Source organism: Trachymyrmex cornetzi, unplaced genomic scaffold, assembly GCF_001594075.2.
Source record: "Trachymyrmex cornetzi isolate Tcor2-1 unplaced genomic scaffold, Tcor1.1 scaffold90, whole genome shotgun sequence".
In the NCBI taxonomy this organism is placed as follows: domain Eukaryota; kingdom Metazoa; phylum Arthropoda; class Insecta; order Hymenoptera; family Formicidae; genus Trachymyrmex; species Trachymyrmex cornetzi.
In genome coordinates this window covers 155,614-173,521 of record NW_017300245.1, presented here as the reverse complement: position 1 = coordinate 173,521, position 17,908 = coordinate 155,614, and the positions used below count along the sequence as shown (strand labels likewise).

The window sequence follows — 17,908 nt, the reverse complement described above, 5'->3', positions numbered from 1 at the left end:
TCGCAATCGCAGTCGCAGCCGCGAGTCGCTAGTGTGATACGGCCATAACGCGATTGTAACGAGAAAAATACGAAAGCGGCATGAGCTGAAGCAAATGCAGTCTAAAGGCCACAGCACAAACTTTTGCATAATGCAAAATGCATAAGCAATTCAACCAATCAGAATTCTTCCTTTTCTCCCACTTCGCGGAAGAGAAACATTTTGATTGGTTGATTCTGTTATGCATTATGCGTTATGTAAAAGTCTGTGTTGCGGCCGTAAGTCATGAGAATCACATATTTTAATTATTTCACTTCGCGACAATTAATATTTCTCACGTTATTTAAAAAATATTCTTTATCAACAAATTTGAATATATTCAAAGTTTTAATTACATCAATCATTTTTATGATTTTTTTAAATCGAATTTTTATGATATTTTAGTCTAGATTCGAAATAAACGAGCATGAATAAAAAATGTAGAGTGCATTGTAAATGGACCCTCGCAAGTAAAAATAACCTCAAATACATGACGATTTGAAATTGTGCACGAAACTAGGAAACTGACACATTTATCCTTTTTTTAATTCTTTGCACACGTGCGACAAAAAGATTTCACGATATCTCAGAACAATTTTGTGCAGCCTGTGCTGCAATACGTTATAATACGAAAATATAACGCGGAAAAATAAGACGAGCAATAAAACCGTAGCACGGATCCTAATTCCTAAATTTCGTAAAAGTATTACTTCCGGACTTCCGTACCTCTTCTATTTTTACGTGCGCAAAGCATCGGCTCAAAGTTGCATAGTGGCGTTATCTCTCGTTAAAACACGATACTGTCTATCAAGAGGTATAAATCGATTAACGATCGAAAACGATAAAAACAGAGAGAGAGAGAGAGAGAGAACATTATTTAATATTAGTATAATATTTACATTCCAAAAAGATATCCCAGATAACCATAATTTGTGAATGTGTAGCACGATTATATCAACCAAGTATCGATTTATCATCTGGAGTTGAAAAGTGGACATATTACCCTCAGAGTTATGTAATTTACATCCATTTTGTCAGAGGGCAGTAGTGCGCGGCAGCATTTTGCGGTTACAGGTTTTGGGCCGGCATGTTCTCTCTCAGGTTTCTCTACGCCTACGGTATTCCGATATTGTCATGCTAGTACTACTTTGAACTTGAACTGCTTGAACACAATGTGATATAATGTTTGTGCATAAACGAGATTTTTTTCTAAATTACACTAACATCGGCGAACGTGAGCAAGTCGCAATAAATATAAATTTCGTCTGGTCGGATTCACCGTTGTTTTATCGGCGAGCGCCATACCATATCAGAAGAAGAAGAAAAGACAAATTTCGTACGCGTGTAATTGAAGTAACCTCCTTTGATTAGTCATTCGCTTGGTAAGGATTTTTTGTCATCTGTTGTATTTAAAAAAGAAGTCCGAGATATGGCTGGTACCATGAGACAGTTGGAGGAGCGTCAGCTCCCTGCAGAGGTGACGACGATGCTGTGGTCACCGAAGATGGATCTTTTAGCAATTAGCAATGTCAAAGGTTAGATTTAAAAGCTAATATTGTAAAGGTATTGTTTAACGTTAATATTTATTTTCCTCTTTTTTTATAATTGTTCATAAAAAAAAACAATTACTTGATTTAATTTTAACTTACAAGGGAACACCAGGTGACTGTATCGGGGATTTTGATGCATATTTTACAGGCTGTTGAACGAAAAAAAAAACGATACATGTTTAGACATTTCAGCCATTAGTTTCGAAGAAATCGATTTTTTAAATAATTATTGTAATAATTTTAAAAACATACTGTATAGAGAGGAAAATATCAGTGTCTTTATAAATCAGTATCTTTATAACAATAATTATCTTATAATAATAGAAAACTAATTTATGCAAAGAACTGTCGATGTGAGAGGATGTCATTAAAAACCATTTGATAATTCATCATCAATTGTCATCTCTTGCAGTTTTCACACCGATAAAATAATATGCTTGGTTCTTATCAAATTTGATTCCTGAAAAGAGCTATTTCCATAATATTAATCAAATTTACTTTCCTCCAGATATTAGAAGAAGTTATTGTGTCTACAACAAAAATTCATTTGAAAGGTGTTCACAATGCAATAAATATTTATTACATTGTGAACAATTTTTTTTTATGATTTTCTTGTTTTTATGATTTATATCATCCCGTATGTACAATATACATCTACAAAACACAATTAGTTTTATATTATTAATAAATCGATTAATATTAATGAAAAGAAGATTACAAACATATGACTTACTTGTTCCTAATCACAATTTCCAATTTCTAATTTCATCAGAAACTGTAATAGTTTTCATTACAATCTTATTTATGTGTTCATGTGAATAACAGCGACAATAATGATGATAATATTTCATAAATGAGTGTTTAATTATTTAGAATATTAATTTGTAATTTCATTAAATTTGATTACAATCAAAAAGTAATTAAAATCAATAACATTGAATTAAAATGAAATTTATTTAAAGAACTTATATTTTCCTATACAATACGTTTTTAAAATTATTACAATAATTATTTAAAAAATCAATTCGAAACGATGGGCTAATGGCTGAAATGGCTGGACATGTATCGTTTTTTTTTTGTTCAAGAACAATCTATAAAAAGCGCATCAAAATCCCTGACTTTTTTAGTACTGTATTTTCTTATTTTTATCATGAGAAAATATGATATAAAAAATTCTTGATGTTCCCTTTGTTAGATATTTAACGAATATTAATGAAAGAATTAAAAAAAGACTGTTAGCCACAATGTAAAATTTGATAGGTGAAGTCGTCCTTCATAGACTCACATGGCAAAGAGTATGGTTGTTGAGTCCTCAAGACGAATCTGATATCACTGCTCATTTGGCATGGAGACCAGATGGAAAGCTGCTTGCAGTATGCTATGAGATTTCCAAGCTGTTGTGTCTTGTTGACGTTGAGACTAAAAATATCATTCACAAAACTAAATTGTCTACAAACGAATTGACTGTTTGTGTTAAGTGGTTGCCGCTGTCTAATTCTGAACATGAAGGTTCATTAACAAATGATAAAACTAATAAACCTACAGGCGAATATCTGCCATCTCTGCCTAGTTTAATCAGAAGTTATAGCGCAGAACCTGAGCGGAAAGAATTTCTGTCTCACATTCTGGATATGCTCTTTGTAAATATCATAAAACACAATCCTAATAGACATAACATTTGTAACTTTATGATTAATAGCTATATGTATTTTTTATAGATTGGTCAAAAAGATGGCACGGCATTAATGTATATTTTTGGCATGTTTTATTGTGGCACTATAACTATAGGTCATGGACCAATCTTGCAGATCACAGGTGGATCTAATAACCCGATATGGATCACGTGGAAGGATAATAATTGTATTAAGACAACTAGAGTATCTTGTCCATTATTTGAGAAAATAGAGTTTCTCAAGGTATCTTGAGAGTGACACACACGCACATACATATGTTGCAAGTAACATATTCGTAGTAAAGATTTAAAGCAAAAGGCATTATTTTCTTAAGTATTATGCATAATAATTTAAAATTTGTTAAAATAAACATTAAGTTAATTTATATATTTTATTCTCAGGTTGCGCAAACTCAAGCCAACATAGAATGTTTGAAAGATTATCTCTCACGAACCTTAATGGCTACTTGCGAAGCTTGGGAGACAATACTCTTGGAAATGGATGAAAAACTCGCACGATATGCAGAAGCAAACCCACCTGGTAGTATGTCTGCAGACTTTTTAGAACTATTAATGATCGGAATACCTACGAAAAATTTAGAAACTTTTCTACTTAGAGATCTCACAGAGAAAGGATTAAAAAAATTCGGACATAGTATTGAAATGTGTTACAGTAATATTCAAGTATGTTGAGAAATATTACTTTTTTTAGTTTAATTATGTATATCATAGTTTAGAATGTAGATTATTTTCAGAAACTAGTCTCGAAAAATTTAACTAGTGTTGGTATGGCCTTGGTTTATCAATTAGCTGAATTGAGAGGAATGGTGAGAGTAGGTGACACGTATGAAGCATTAGGACTACGTGATGAAACACTTATAACTAATGCCATTAATGAATCTGAAGCTTTCTTGGCAAAATCATATGAAATCGAACAAGTTATAGACCAGAGTATGCGCAATTATAAAGCATTTTTCCGGTACAAGTAAAAAATTGAATGATTAATTAACTTATTTATACTTAATAATTCATTTTTAATTTCTTATATTTATAGATGGTTGTACGTAGCCATTCTTCAACTAACGGATGAAAGAGCACCATCGGAAGTAAGTCGTGTAAGTCAGCAGGAATTAACATTTATAGCAGAATTTCTGAGTGACTTTGATAAGCCAAAAGCAAACGGTAGAGTAAATTTAGAAAAATTGGGTCAATATTTGCGTCATGAAAATCTGCAGACTCCCCTGACTTCGGAAGGAAGCGAATGGGCTACTATGCTCGATGCAAATGATTGCTTGCGCAATTATGCACATATAGTAAAGCAAAATTTTCATTTATCTTTATTACAGTCTCATGTAAAATTAGTTGCCGGTGTAGAAAATGTTTTTGCTGAATCCTATCAGAGCTTAGTTGACCACTTTGTGATGATCTCCATCTCTTTGCCATTATTTACATCTCTCATGTCTTCACAAACTGTAACAAGTGATGGAAATTTTTTGTTGGCTATGAATGAGACTGACAGTAAATTGTTAAGACTTTTTAACATAAAATATTCGTCTATAGACTCTATATCTCTTAGTTCAAAGATGATCACGTTAGATGTGAGTCAGAAGCAAGGTTAGTAGCTTAATTGTATTACATACAATTATAATATAATTAATGTTTCTCTATTACATTATAAAAATAATTAACTTTTCCGCGTATTTAGGAGAATGTTTAAAAGAAAACATCGATACTGTAATAGTAGATCTGCAATTTTACTCACAAGATTATCTTAGTTTGCTTATATTGAATAAACAAACTTATGCATCGTTTCTCATACAAATGCCATTACGTAGTATGCTTGAATATCAAGATAATGATGCAATAATATCGATAACTGAGATCATTGGTGCAACGTGGCCGAAACCATTTCAAGGAATATCTGCGAGACGACTAGCAGTCAGTGGTTCTCGAAAAGTAGCTGCTATTTTGAATGAAAATAATAGAAAGATTCGTTTACTCGAAACTGAAGCGGAACCTGAAGATGAGGAAGATGAAGAAGAGGAAGAAGGACGTTTTGTGGAAGGTATGATGGATACCACACCTAGTGCACATTTTTCTGCAGAAACAAAAACTAACGTACAAGAGTTCTACAAGGAAGAAAACTGAAGTAAAATATATTTAAGGTATGAATAACTTATATATGCAAACAGATTGATTATAAATAATAACATTTCGTGTAGTTGAAAATTTTGATTTATTTTAATTATTTCTCAAAATTGATTTTAAACTTATTTATTTTAAATAACTATATTTTGAATAAATTACAAGGTATATATTTCTAAAATATATGTATTGCAAAATATACACTTAAGAATAAAACACTAAAATAATGTAATTTCATGATATACACAATACGATTAAGATTTATGGTATTGCTTGCTCCTTCTGCATTTGTTTAAATACTTTAGGAAAATCAATGTCAAGAACAGCGTTATCTATTCCAACGTTCTCGACACGTGATGAAACACCAGGTGTATTATCTGATGTATAGCGTGCTGGAGAATTTTCTCTCGACTCCTCGAGATCTATAAAAATGATTATATATAAAAGATAATCATATTTTCAGTATAAAAGTGCATTTTCTTTCTATTCGTTAATTTTTATAAAAAATTACCAAAGAATCTTTGACTTCTTTTTTTCTTAACAGTAATAATTAGAAGAAGGACAGCTACACCAACCACTAATACCATAACAGCAGTCATTCCCCGTAACAAATTTGTCTGTTCAAATATACATTTTAATAAAATGCAGGCTTGTGATTATTCTTATGTATATGTACATATATGTATATATATATATATATAATGTATATTAAAATACCTCAAAATCATTTTCCCAAAGTTGCTCCCAATCGTTTGTAACTATTAATTCAATAGAATGAACTTTTAATTGAGAATCGTCAAATAGACCTTTTGAAAAACATTTATAAAATCCAGATTCTGCTGTTGATACACCCTAATTATAATTTTGATAATACATCTTATTAAATATTGACTGTTATTTAAAAGAGAAAAATTTTAAGAATATATGACATTTTGAAAACATACTCTAATTTGAAGCATGCCAGTCAGTACTTCATAATTATATTTCTTTTCATTTAAAGGATTCCCTGGACCAATAACATTGTTAGATCCAAATTGCCAGAACATGAAACGATGATGTTCATCAATACTTAAGCATGGGAGTTCAGCCAAGTGTCCAGCTAGCACTTCTTTCACTGTTACTATGTCATTTGCAGTTACGGATTTTTGTAATATAAATACTAAATAAAAAAGTATAAAAAACCACATTGTCACCTAAAAATCAATATTAAATATACTTGTATAAATTATTTCACAGTTAGAGAGAAAGAGAGAAAAACAATTTCTTCTTATATATAAAATTGTATGTGTATGTGTAAAAAAGTGAAAATATATCCAAGAAAATGTAAAAGTTGTATAGAAATACGTTTACTATATTCTGCCACACTCAATGTTAGCAAACTGTTAGATATCATTAATCTGTCTTCTTTCATTATTACATTCTAATTACATTTATCACCTTTTTTTCACAATTACTGCAAAACCAGTTTGTTGTTCATAGATGGTCACAATAATTATACACGATAAGACTTCTAAGTGAATGTTGTGTAATCATAAAAACAATTCTCTCTTCCTCTCTCTCTCTCTCTCTCTCTCTCTCTTACAAACAGTTGTTAACTTGCTTTTATTTTTTCTGTGCAATTAAATTCAGCGACAATAGCATTTATATAACTTATTAATTGTAAATTGGAAACACTTTCATTTACTGATGAGAAGATTGCTACAAGCACTGTCATGGAGTTACTTATTTTTAACTCTGTCCTATTCGGCCTTGTGCAATACTAAGTATTTATAGTAGACTAGATCTATACTTTACAATTGCTGTATGTTCTCAAATCCTGTGCTATAAATCAATTTAATCTTACCAAACAAAATTTTGCCTTATGTTTGAATAAATGAATGAATGAATGAAACAGATAAACAAATATAAAAAATATTTCTATATTTTATATTTAAATTAACGCATACAAAACAAACATACTTTATTATTCAATACAACAATGTTGGAATATAAATTGAATAATTTATAAAAATGTTTATCAAATAATTGATTATGTATATCAAGTAACAAAATAATTTTTTATTAATATATACACACCCTTAAATAACTCTAAATAAACGAATCCATCCATTATCAATATGTAGTTTGTAGCATTAAATGATAAATAACATCTATGGCTAATAATGGAAAAAGCAGCCAGAATGGTGCTAATACTGCTTTCGCTGGTAGAGACCAGTGAGGGGCCTCTAATTTTAAACAAATCAAAATCTGTGCACATAATTTCAAGATCACAGCTATCATGTATCGTGTCTGAAACAATTTTATTATACTGTACATTAAAATTTTGTTTTATTTAATCAACTAAAGATTTATATTGTTAGAAATATTTATTAATTATTATGTTTCTTTTCTTACATAAAATACTATTTTTTAAAAATAAATGTACGTAAAAAAAAATTAAATTAGAATAAAATATTTTCAATCGCAAAAGGATAAAAAAAAATTTTATTTTATTATAAAACACTTACTTCTCGCTTCAAACTAAAGTTACGTACATTCTTGCAGTACGAAATCATATTGAATACAATGTAAATAAGGAGAATGTTGTCGTAAAGCCACATTGGAATGAAAATTATGAACCAATTCCATTGTATTCTCTGATCAAGCCTCAAAACAAGTAAGATCAAGAATATGAGCAAATTGAACCAAGTGAACAAAGCGCGATGTAAAACCGCCATGAATTATTTAAATTAATTATATACACAATTTCTCATAAAACTCATTTGTATTGATAACTTTTGACAATTCTAACCTTTAGCGACAAATGCTCTACAGCCGCTACACTCTACAGATATTCTGTTTTATCGACGAGGTATTATCGACAGATGACAAATGTTTAACCTGTTATGATATCCTAATGGCTCCTGCACACTGGACGCGGAAACGTTTGCCGCGCGGCAAAATAAGACACGGTAACCAATGAATACATTAGGAGCTTATTGGCTACCGCATTACATTTTTCCGCGTGGTAAGCGTTTCCGCGTCCAGTGTGCAGAAGCCATATGTTCTTTAAATCGGGTTCACCATGCAACACTTCTAGAAATAATGTAATACTACTGTAAAATAATGTAATACTACTTTCGCTGCGCGGCAAAATTTGGATTGAGTTCAACTTTTGTTGCGCGGTGGAAATTATACATCTATTAGGTTGGGGTGATTCCCGATTGATCACGGCTCGATTGGACACCACCAATCACAGCGACCGGTGCTTAGGAGCTTTGTAGTCTCAAGTGCTGTGAATGGCTCGTGACCAATTGAGCCGTGTCCAACTGGGTGCCACCCAACCACAACAGCGAATAGCTTCTGATTGGTTACGCAATAGGCGTCGTCTACAATACACGGAGTAAGAAGGAAGAGTAAGAAATTGACCAATCACAGTCGAATGTGAGAAGAATAATCGACTGTAATTGGTCAATTTCTTACTCTTACTTCTTACTCCGTGTATTGTAGACGGGCCTATACGCGATAAATACACCTCATGAGACTCTAGCCTTACTTCCGATCAAGCGAGATGTTGATTGGCTGTCACGCCAACTTCCGCCGCGCGGCATCAAAACAGGATATTCTAGGGACGTTTTTAGGCTGCAGTCCACTTGATGCTCCAAACGCTTCGAAGCGCAGTTATAATAATAAGCGCAGTTATATATTTTTTCCTTACTCAATATAGAATTTGGTTTATTTATCAATATTAAAATATTTTTTTGGAATGGAGTTCCGAAAGGGTGAATCCTCTGATATTCTTGTCGCTTGACATACTACTGTATTTTGGTGTGCTGATTACGAATATAATAATGAAAATTGGCGACAAAGTAATTTTCAAGGTCAAATATTTAAAAACCGATTTTTTTCACATTCGTGTCAAGCGACAAGAAAAAATCGGAGGGTTCACCCTTTCAGAACTCTCTCTCTATCCTAATATTTATATATTATTACTTCTATCTTTTAACAAGTACAATAAATATACTGTATATGGTACATTTCTTTTAAATTTTTTCGCTCTACGTTTATTATCGTCGTGTATAGTCATATATGGCAAATACCCTTGAATGCATGACCTATAAATGCGTCAGAAGAATGCAATGCAACAAGAATGCAATGTCGAGGAATTCAGTTCGTAGGGTCACAGATAATTTAGAAAAAAAAGATCAGGATATTAAGCTTAGAACACAGGAATTTCGATTACGAAATACCTGGTATATCCTTGAACTGTCCAAGAAAAGTAAAGTCAGTTGTAATGTTCGTTATTATATCAACGGCCAATAGAATCATTCATATGAAGAAACGTCACTGTGAGATCATTAAACGACAGTCGCGTATCTCACGTGTATTATTACCACATGCTTCGTGGCCAGAGAGATTTTCGAAATATATAAAAGAAAAAAAAATTATAGAAACACAGGAGATAAAAATATAAGGAGAAAAAAGGAAGAAGAGAAATAGTTAGGAATTTATTTGCATTACACATTGATCATAATTTTTTAGCATATTATCAAATTGTTTTAAAATAATTAATACTTTAAATATTATCAAAATGCACGCTATAAAAAATAAAATAACCAAGATCGGCGTTGTTTAAACTGGCTTCGAAAAACACTTTGTCTTTCTTCGCGAAAAAATGCGAAAAGTGGGTGGAAGATATTGCAATCACATCACTGTCAATGATAACGATGTAATACGACGTAACTCGAGAAAACGCAAGTCTCTCACTCCTTATACGTCTCTCATAACGAATAAATCTGTTTGATTAATGGAACAACATATAACGTACGTCGAGCAATCCGTAAAAATTTTATGTGTGTATATGTGCGTCTTTCAATAAAACTGGAATAGAAAATATGAACGCAATAATTGTTTCTCAAGTACGTATAATATAATATATATTTTAGATCGATGGAGATAAATCATTACCTCGGAATACACTTTGCGCGATGTCACATGAAGCATACAATTGTGTTTTAAAAATTATCACGATATAAGCACAATGGAAAAAAAAGCTATATATAATGCACACAATTAAAATACAGCAATACTTACTGCGCGGCAATTTTTATATAATCCAAAGATAAGAAAAGAATTTATATTAAATATAGAATCGATAGGCTAATTGTTAACCATCTGATGTTTGTACTTCATATATGATAATCATTTATTGAGAATTATATCACTTTACATGGATAAACAAACTGTGACATTTAAAACAAAATAAATTTTTAATTATTTTAATGTATTCAGTTTCTTGGAGATCAAAGAAAGGAAAATAAACAAAATACAATTACGAATGCTTGTTAATTTATCGACGATTAGTTTATTAAAGTAGCATTTATGATATTTTATAAACGTACGGATAGAATTATCAATTTTTTATTGCTTAATGCAAGGAAAGAATAATCGGATTAAAGACGAATAAATTTATAATATAATTAGAAATGTTGCAAGGAATTCCGATAGTTAATCGGAATTTAATCCAAGTTGCTCTAAATAAACTAATATCTAATATCAGATATAACCCGGCATATGAACTAAGATAATTAAGTATTTCGAAAAAAGAAAAAGAAAGATGCAAAATATAGAACATGCAAGTAAAAAACAGCGTTAGATCTATAACGTTCGCATTCGTATTCTTCGCTGATTGTATGAAATTAGTGATAATGCATCGAGATATGTGTAACAGGTATTCAGTAAGACCCGGGGCAGTCTTTCGCGTGTCGATCAGCCGATGACAAAAGGGCACGTGTTTTCAGCGTAATAATATGTTGCTGCGAGTAATGTGGCTATAAATACCGTGTCTAATGTTCCTATTCCGAAAACGTGAGAAGCCGAGTCTATTTTAACGGATTGGAGCGAGTTCCGGAATCGGCGGTACTCGTCTCGTTGACCCTACAAACGGTAGACGGTACAGACGCCGGCGGGCGAACCATCGCCCTGGCGAAAGTCGATCTGCGATCTCGATCACGCGAGCTCGCGTCTATTTGCACCCATTCGCACCAAGCGTCTCCGAGCGACGAACGTCTCCGTAGTCCGTAGTACCTACAATTTTCTCCGCGCTGTCCTGCGCTATCCTTTAACCTCTCGGCCCACGTGCACCTTTAATCGCAATGTCGAATGTACGAACATTGGTAAGGCCCGCTTTGATCGATCCGATCTCGCGTACCATCATGCAAATCACGATATTGTTATGCGATTATTCCCACCGACAATCTGTACTTTGCACATAGGCGTGATGTTTTTTTTAAACGATGATTTAGTCAGAAAACTTTGATTTTAGAGATATTTCTCCCTAAAGCATCTTATTATAATTAATTATGTATAGATTGTTCTATTAAAAATTTTTGTGCAAATATTAATTTTTATATACATTATTTACTTGTATATTCTTAAAAACTTCATTTACAAAAATCTTAGAAATTTAATAGAATCTGTGCCTGTAGTACTTTTTAAGTGCGAAAGTAAAATTCATGTTTGTATTAAAAAGAAGATAAAATTTCATCAAAATTAAAACTAAGAATAAAATTAAAGAATAAAATTAAAAATAAGAATAATGTTATATGTGTTATGTATGTGTGTGTGTGTGTATTAAAATAAAATCTTATATTTCTAGATGTTACCAATTTTGGCTGCGGTAGGAACGATAGTTGTTATAGGAGTAGCATTTAAAATATATAAAACTTGGAATGAAAAGAAGAAAAAATCTGCACCAATATTACTGGTTGATCCAGTAGTTAAGTATAGTCTACCTTTAATTCAAAAAGACATAATAAGTCACGATACAAGGAAATTTAGATTTGGATTACCTACACCAAATCATGTCCTGGGTCTGCCAATTGGTCAGCATATACATTTAACAGCAAAAATTGGAGAAGAGGTTGTAATACGTTCATATACGCCTGTATCAAGTGATGATAATCGGGGCTACGTTGATCTGGTTATCAAGGTATAAAATGAGAATACAGAATTGGTGATAATGAAAGAAAATCTGTTTTCTTATTGTTTGTTTCAATATTGTGATTTATAGGTATACTTCAAAAATGTGCATCCAAAATTTCCTGAAGGAGGAAAAATGTCTCAATATTTGGAAAATATGAACATAGGGGATACTATTGACTTTAGAGGTCCCTCTGGTAGACTGGTTTACAAAGGACAAGGAAAAATTACTATAAAACTTCTTAGGAAGGAACCAGCCGTAGAATATAATGTTAAAAAGGCAAGTACATACATTTGCTGCTGTGTATACATATATATAATATAGAATATAATTTTATTTTGTTAATATTATCATTATTAACAACAGCCCTTACTGAAAAGATCATGTCACAGCGTTACATGACGAAATGATGCAATTAAAACATGTAAGTTACGTAATGGATTGTTCCAAATTAGTACGTGATTTTTTAAAATATCACGTAATTTAAAAAATTACATGATATTAAAAATAATTTCATCTATTATGTGATTTTATAGTTATCGAATTTTAAAGAATTGAATAATAGAAATAGAAGAAAAAAGAACATATTGTCATGTGATTTTTTAAATTATGTAATTTTAAAAAATTGCATACTGATTTGGAATACATTACGTGGTTTACATGTTTTAATTACATGATTTCAACATGCAACTGTGTGACGTGATTTTTTCAGTAGGGGCTCTTCTGTACATATGTTAATAACAAATTTATGTAAATTTGTACAGATGGTTATGCTCGCTGGTGGTACGGGCATCACGCCGATGCTGCAACTAATTCGTGCAATAATAAAAGATCCTACGGACGAAACTCAAACCTCTTTGTTGTTCGCCAATCAAACGGAAAAAGATATCTTATTACAAAACGAATTAGATGAAATCGCCAAGAAGTACCCGAATAAACTGAAACTTTGGTATACATTAGATTCAAGTAGCGATAAATGGCCTTACAGTACAGGATATATAAGCGCCGATATGATAGAAAAGCACATGTTTTTACCGTCACCTGACACTATCGTACTTATGTGCGGGCCACCTCCAATGATCAATTTCGCTTGTACTCCGAACCTTGATAAACTTGGCTACGATACTAAATTACGGTTCGCGTATTAATCAATTGATTATTAAAATCGTAGACAGTTTGCATTATCTGGTGGAAATTTATATACTTTTTTTTGAAGAAAGTATTCTTGAGTCAAGTTAAAGATTTGTTTTTTTGTTAATTGAATGTATAATCCGCTTTAATGAAGTATTTCAAATAACGTGGTTATGCTCCAATTAGAAAGGTTCGTATGTTGGAAGATTTCCATCAAAACTTATCCATAAAGACACCTGCAATAGAGTATTGATGACTATTATATAAGCATACAGTCGTAAACTTACAATAATCAATGAAATGCATCCACTAGTAGCTGTACCAGTAACCACAGCATAGTGTGACCACTTTCCGTGTAGTATAAGAATGTCAATCCACATAAAACATTTACAAGGCATGCCAGTCATATTCTTTTTTGCTTTTTTTTTTGTTACTGGAACAGGCTGTGATTGCTGAATAAATAAAATTCATAGAGCTTAATTTAAGAAAAATGGTCACAAATCAAATGCATGTAAAATGAATATTTACCTTATCACTAAAATATACTTTACTCAATCTTATATCTGTATGTTTATTATTATAAAAATGACTTGTGTATAAAACAAATGAATAAAGTATATTGCTAGTGTGTGTGAAATATTCATGTAAAGTATTGCATCTTAAAGCATTTATTAATATTGAATCTATTGTAACGTTACAAAAAATTTTGAAACTATACAGATGTGCTTCTTATTGTATAATACTTTATTTGTGAGAGATCGAGAAATGGAATATATAATTCATATATAAATGACAAAATGTTCAAAAAGTGGAATATATTCTCCTTACTATCATTAGTACATTAATATTATCAAATGCATTACCGTCAATGAGATTAACACAATATTTAATTAAACACATTAATTAATTTAAGAGGCCACATATGCATGAAAAATTGCAGACAATTATGAAATCAAAGCGAGAGTAAACATTTATTTTCTTCTTAATGAATGAATGAATTAACAACGTCCTCTGTCTTGCACGCGTTTTCTAGGAGCCGCGCGCAAAATATCGTCCACCCGAAGTATCATTTCTGCTGCTTCAGCCGCACTCACGAGAACTTGCCTCTTCACTACCCAAGATTCGGTAATTCCTAGTCGTTTCATACATCCAACTTTGCCCATTTCCATATCTGCAAGATTGGAGAACAAATTTAATTTAACTTCATATTTTGTCATGAAACTGTTTAGCGCACTCGCGCGCAATTTATTATATATTTAAAAATATTTTCAGCGATAAAAAGCATAAGAATTTGAAACTTACCTAATCCCATGGTGTTGCTCCCAGAATTATGCGCGGCTCTCAACTCGCTAACCAATTGTGCCGAATCATAGCCAGCGTTGTCGGCGATAATGGTTGGCAATTGCTGCAACGCTCGTGCAAAGGCTTCCATCGCAACAGCCTCTTTACCTGGCGTAGCCGCGGCCGCTCGCATAACAGCACAAGCCATAATCATCTCGCTGCACCCACCACCGTAAACTATTCTCGACTCGCGTACCGTAGCTGTTAAAACGCAGAGCGCGTCATGCAGCGATCTCTCGGCTTCGTCGATGATCTGTTGCGTTGCGCCACGAATAACAACGGTGCACGCTTCACCCAATGAAACTCCAGAGAATCTTAAGAGTGTATCTTCTCCTATCATGACCTGAAAAATATAACAACGCAATTGATATATAATTAAAGTTACAACAAAATTAATAATCACATGCACACGCACGCACGCACGCACGCACGCGCTAACACACACACACACACACACATTTGAATCGAGTGCTCCACCATATGGAATATTATATATGAATTACAAACGTAATTATAAATTTACCTGTTCAATAAGATTGCATTTTCCCAATTTGACTAAATCGGGATTGTCAAAAGTACTAACAATCTCGCCACCAGTAACGAGCGAAAGTCTTTCGATACCATCAAAATCAGCATGCTCGATAGCCATAATTCCGGCATCAGCAAATAATTGTTCCGGATAATTGTATATCAATTGCCTATTGATAAAGACGTTGCAACCATGCTTCAAAATTTTGTCAATCTTATCCTGTATAAATTCACAAAAGATTATTATATTAAACTTTATAAAGATGCGTGAAGAACTTTTAGAAAAGTCCATTACCTTCATTTTTTCTTTTTCCGCAGCTTCTAATTCTGCTATCTTCGCCATTGAATCTACACGTACTCTAGAGCCAAATACCTATAAATAAATAAATGCATATAACATTAGGTTTATTAAACAATTAAGAAAAATATACATAACAGAAGGAACATAAACCTTGATTTTATCAGTGTCCATAGATGTATTAGCGATAAGTATACGTGCGTCAGAAACTTTTTGTGGTTGGTGAACACCCGGTTTTTTATCTAATAAAAATCCTTCATCTAAGAAGGAATCAGCAAGTGTTGCACCACGTTTTTTTATAACTTGAATCGCAGACAAATTACCAGATCCTTTAAGACGCAACACTGCATCAACTGCAAGCTTGCTAAAGTGCTCCTTGTGCTGAGATAAAATCTTGGAACTTAATGTTGTACGAGCAATATTTAATAAATCCTCTCGAAATCGATCAGGATCTGCAGAATTGTCTGTGGCTGCATTTTTTAAAGCCTCAGTCGCTACATTTGTAGCATTTCTCCAACCACTAATGATAGTTTGTGGATGAATCTTCTGATTCTCGATTAGCTTCTCGGCTTCTCGCAAAAGTTCAGCAGCTGAAAAAAAAAAAGAAAATTAAAAATTATTAAAGATATTTAATAATATTTAAGATTAAATAATTTGCAAATTCAAGTGAGTAATCATATCATAAACAATTTATTACTGTCTATATATGCTGTCTGAAAGATGCATGTTTCTACATATCAGTTATTGTGAAGAATATTAAGGTCTCAGTCTAAAAGTTTAGGACGCTTCCACGGAATGCTAGAAATCTGGGTTCGGTAATATTTTTCGCAATAAATGTATTTACAGATTTTCAATATATTAATTACTTCTTAAAATGATGCCAATTAAACATAAAATTATTAAATTGCTAATCAATTTAATTTGTGATATTACTATGGTAATTCAGTTATGTTTCTACGTCTAGAAAACTAATTTGACTCGCAATTTGAGAGACTGCAAACGCGTCATAATATATAAATTCATATGAAATTATTTAAAAGCATTCAAGATTCAACTTTGACCAGTATAGGCATTGCTTCTTACTTAATCATATCATATTTACCGAGAACAGTGACTGAAGTGGTACCATCACCCACTTCATCATCTTGGACACGAGACATATCTACTAAAATCTTGGCAGCAGGATTATCAATGCCAATGCTTTTGAGGATAGTAGCACCATCATTAGTAACATGTACTTGTCCTAAGGATCTACCATGAGATACAAGTATCTTGTCCATGCCTTTAGGACCAAGAGTGGATTTGACCAGGTCTCCAATGGCTATAACTCCAACAAACGAGCTCAATCTAGCAATTTCTGCCTTCTCCTCTCCAGCATCATTTTTGAGGATCCGCACTGGATTTAAGGAGACCTTACAATCAGATAAGATACAACAATTTATTTAGTTGCTCATGATAGAATTTTTCATTTAAAATATAATCATAACCACTTTTAAAAGGTAACAACTACTTATGAGTACATGTGCGTGTCAGAGATTCAATAAATTTAAAAGCCAATCGAAAATCTTAGTGTCTACAAAATGCATCAGTCATTTATCAAGCAATTATTATTTATTCCTTTAACGACACGTGAGCCGTTTGTCATGCTTTCTGAAGACCGGGTTCTGGCCCGGTCACAAGAGAATCACTAGCATTTACTACATAAATGAGATTACTGGAGCGCGATAATTACCATGATGAGTCAATCGATAGTACGCAGATACTTTTCTCCAAAAAATCACACAAATTCGAAAATCTTCGATGCACGGTGACGGTCTAAATAGGAGACGTTTGCGATTCAGACATTCAGGGAGTTGCTGCCATGCTGCGTGAACCGTTTCTATGAAGCGATTGGTTTTTCCATCTGTCTGCGATTCGCTGCTTTTGGACATTAGGAAGTACAAGAACGAATTACAAATCCGATTGAGAAGACACATGCGCTATTAAACCAATCAAAAAGAATTTTGAACATGTAGGATACGTATTTAATGCGATACTCGTTTTATAGAGTTATATTCTGAATTTAATTCCTTTTAAGGTTCGATTTATATGCAATTAGTCAACTGATTTGCCACATAATTTTCTAGCAATAAAATATTAAATATATAATTACGTAAAAAAATGATATATAAAATATAAATTAAAAGAAACACAGAAAGTGTATAAATAAGAAAAATAAAAAAGGATAATTAAAAAAGTTGGATATATATATATATATATATATA

At 32.2% G+C, this 17,908-nt stretch overlaps 5 protein-coding genes across 6 annotated transcripts; 2 read left to right on the top strand and 3 right to left on the bottom strand.

Moving 5' to 3' along the window:
* The first annotated feature begins 1,124 nt into the window (after window positions 1-1,124).
* APC4 (anaphase-promoting complex subunit 4) lies at window positions 1,125-6,454 on the top strand. The gene is made up of 8 exons (XM_018520466.1): window positions 1,125-1,553; window positions 2,829-3,208; window positions 3,287-3,484; window positions 3,643-3,924; window positions 3,996-4,219; window positions 4,295-4,854; window positions 4,946-5,405; window positions 6,386-6,454. The coding sequence occupies exons 1-7, from the start codon at window positions 1,448-1,450 to the stop codon at window positions 5,386-5,388; spliced, it is 2,193 nt and encodes a 730-aa protein (XP_018375968.1). The 5' UTR covers window positions 1,125-1,447; the 3' UTR covers window positions 5,389-5,405; window positions 6,386-6,454.
* On the bottom strand, window positions 5,647-7,176 carry LOC108769453 (uncharacterized). Its single transcript, XM_018520467.1, has 5 exons — window positions 6,823-7,176; window positions 6,330-6,578; window positions 6,103-6,237; window positions 5,897-6,002; window positions 5,647-5,807 (listed from the first exon to the last, which is right to left on the bottom strand). Exons 2-5 carry the CDS (start codon window positions 6,570-6,572, stop codon window positions 5,647-5,649), a joined length of 645 nt encoding a protein of 214 aa, XP_018375969.1. The 5' UTR covers window positions 6,573-6,578; window positions 6,823-7,176.
* Window positions 7,177-7,183: 7 nt separating this feature from the next.
* On the bottom strand, window positions 7,184-8,161 carry LOC108769454 (transmembrane protein 60). The gene is made up of 3 exons (XM_018520468.1): window positions 7,893-8,161; window positions 7,462-7,674; window positions 7,184-7,206 (listed from the first exon to the last, which is right to left on the bottom strand). Exons 1-2 carry the CDS (start codon window positions 8,100-8,102, stop codon window positions 7,498-7,500), a joined length of 387 nt encoding a protein of 128 aa, XP_018375970.1. The 5' UTR covers window positions 8,103-8,161; the 3' UTR covers window positions 7,184-7,206; window positions 7,462-7,497.
* A 1,925-nt stretch (window positions 8,162-10,086) lies between these two features.
* LOC108769433 (NADH-cytochrome b5 reductase 3) lies at window positions 10,087-13,751 on the top strand. Of its 2 annotated transcripts, none has more exons than XM_018520427.1 (4): window positions 10,087-10,283; window positions 12,023-12,355; window positions 12,437-12,625; window positions 13,111-13,751. In XM_018520427.1, exons 1-4 carry the CDS (start codon window positions 10,260-10,262, stop codon window positions 13,492-13,494), a joined length of 930 nt encoding a protein of 309 aa, XP_018375929.1. In that variant the 5' UTR covers window positions 10,087-10,259; the 3' UTR covers window positions 13,495-13,751. The 2 variants fall into 2 exon arrangements, with proteins under 2 accessions (XP_018375929.1, XP_018375930.1); XM_018520428.1 differs by lacking the exon at window positions 10,087-10,283 and adding an exon at window positions 11,104-11,540.
* Window positions 13,752-13,826: 75 nt separating this feature from the next.
* Window positions 13,827-17,507, bottom strand: CCT2 (chaperonin containing TCP1 subunit 2). The gene is made up of 7 exons (XM_018520426.1): window positions 17,377-17,507; window positions 16,747-17,056; window positions 15,798-16,234; window positions 15,642-15,719; window positions 15,342-15,566; window positions 14,780-15,161; window positions 13,827-14,648 (listed from the first exon to the last, which is right to left on the bottom strand). Exons 1-7 carry the CDS (start codon window positions 17,377-17,379, stop codon window positions 14,476-14,478), a joined length of 1,608 nt encoding a protein of 535 aa, XP_018375928.1. The 5' UTR covers window positions 17,380-17,507; the 3' UTR covers window positions 13,827-14,475.
* Between the last annotated feature and the right edge of the window lie 401 nt (window positions 17,508-17,908).

What these genes read in the sequence shown, in the direction of transcription:
- LOC108769453 (XM_018520467.1), bottom strand. Translation starts at nt 6,572, where the DNA reads ATGTGGTTTTTTATACTTTTTTATTTAGTATTTATATTACAAAAATCC. An exon ending in TTTGGGAAAATGATTTTGAG is followed by an intron (nt 6,003 to 6,102) that starts GTATTTTAATAT and finishes ATATTTGAACAG; the next exon opens with ACAAATTTGTTACGGGGAAT. An exon ending in AAGAAGTCAAAGATTCTTTG is followed by an intron (nt 5,808 to 5,896) that starts GTAATTTTTTAT and finishes TCATTTTTATAG; the next exon opens with ATCTCGAGGAGTCGAGAGAA.
- CCT2 (XM_018520426.1), bottom strand. An exon ending in AATGCAATCTTATTGAACAG is followed by an intron (nt 15,162 to 15,341) that starts GTAAATTTATAA and finishes TATATTTTTCAG; the next exon opens with GTCATGATAGGAGAAGATAC. An exon ending in GAGCAACACCATGGGATTAG is followed by an intron (nt 14,649 to 14,779) that starts GTAAGTTTCAAA and finishes CCAATCTTGCAG; the next exon opens with ATATGGAAATGGGCAAAGTT.
- LOC108769433 (XM_018520427.1), top strand. Translation starts at nt 10,260, where the DNA reads ATGAACGCAATAATTGTTTCTCAA. An exon ending in ACGCAATAATTGTTTCTCAA is followed by an intron (nt 10,284 to 12,022) that starts GTACGTATAATA and finishes TTATATTTCTAG; the next exon opens with ATGTTACCAATTTTGGCTGC. An exon ending in TAGAATATAATGTTAAAAAG is followed by an intron (nt 12,626 to 13,110) that starts GCAAGTACATAC and finishes AAATTTGTACAG; the next exon opens with ATGGTTATGCTCGCTGGTGG.
- LOC108769454 (XM_018520468.1), bottom strand. Translation starts at nt 8,102, where the DNA reads ATGGCGGTTTTACATCGCGCTTTGTTCACTTGGTTCAATTTGCTCATA. An exon ending in ACTTTAGTTTGAAGCGAGAA is followed by an intron (nt 7,675 to 7,892) that starts GTAAGTGTTTTA and finishes AAATTGTTTCAG; the next exon opens with ACACGATACATGATAGCTGT.
- APC4 (XM_018520466.1), top strand. Translation starts at nt 1,448, where the DNA reads ATGGCTGGTACCATGAGACAGTTGGAGGAGCGTCAGCTCCCTGCAGAG. An exon ending in AGAAAATAGAGTTTCTCAAG is followed by an intron (nt 3,485 to 3,642) that starts GTATCTTGAGAG and finishes TTTTATTCTCAG; the next exon opens with GTTGCGCAAACTCAAGCCAA. An exon ending in AATTATAAAGCATTTTTCCG is followed by an intron (nt 4,220 to 4,294) that starts GTACAAGTAAAA and finishes TTATATTTATAG; the next exon opens with ATGGTTGTACGTAGCCATTC.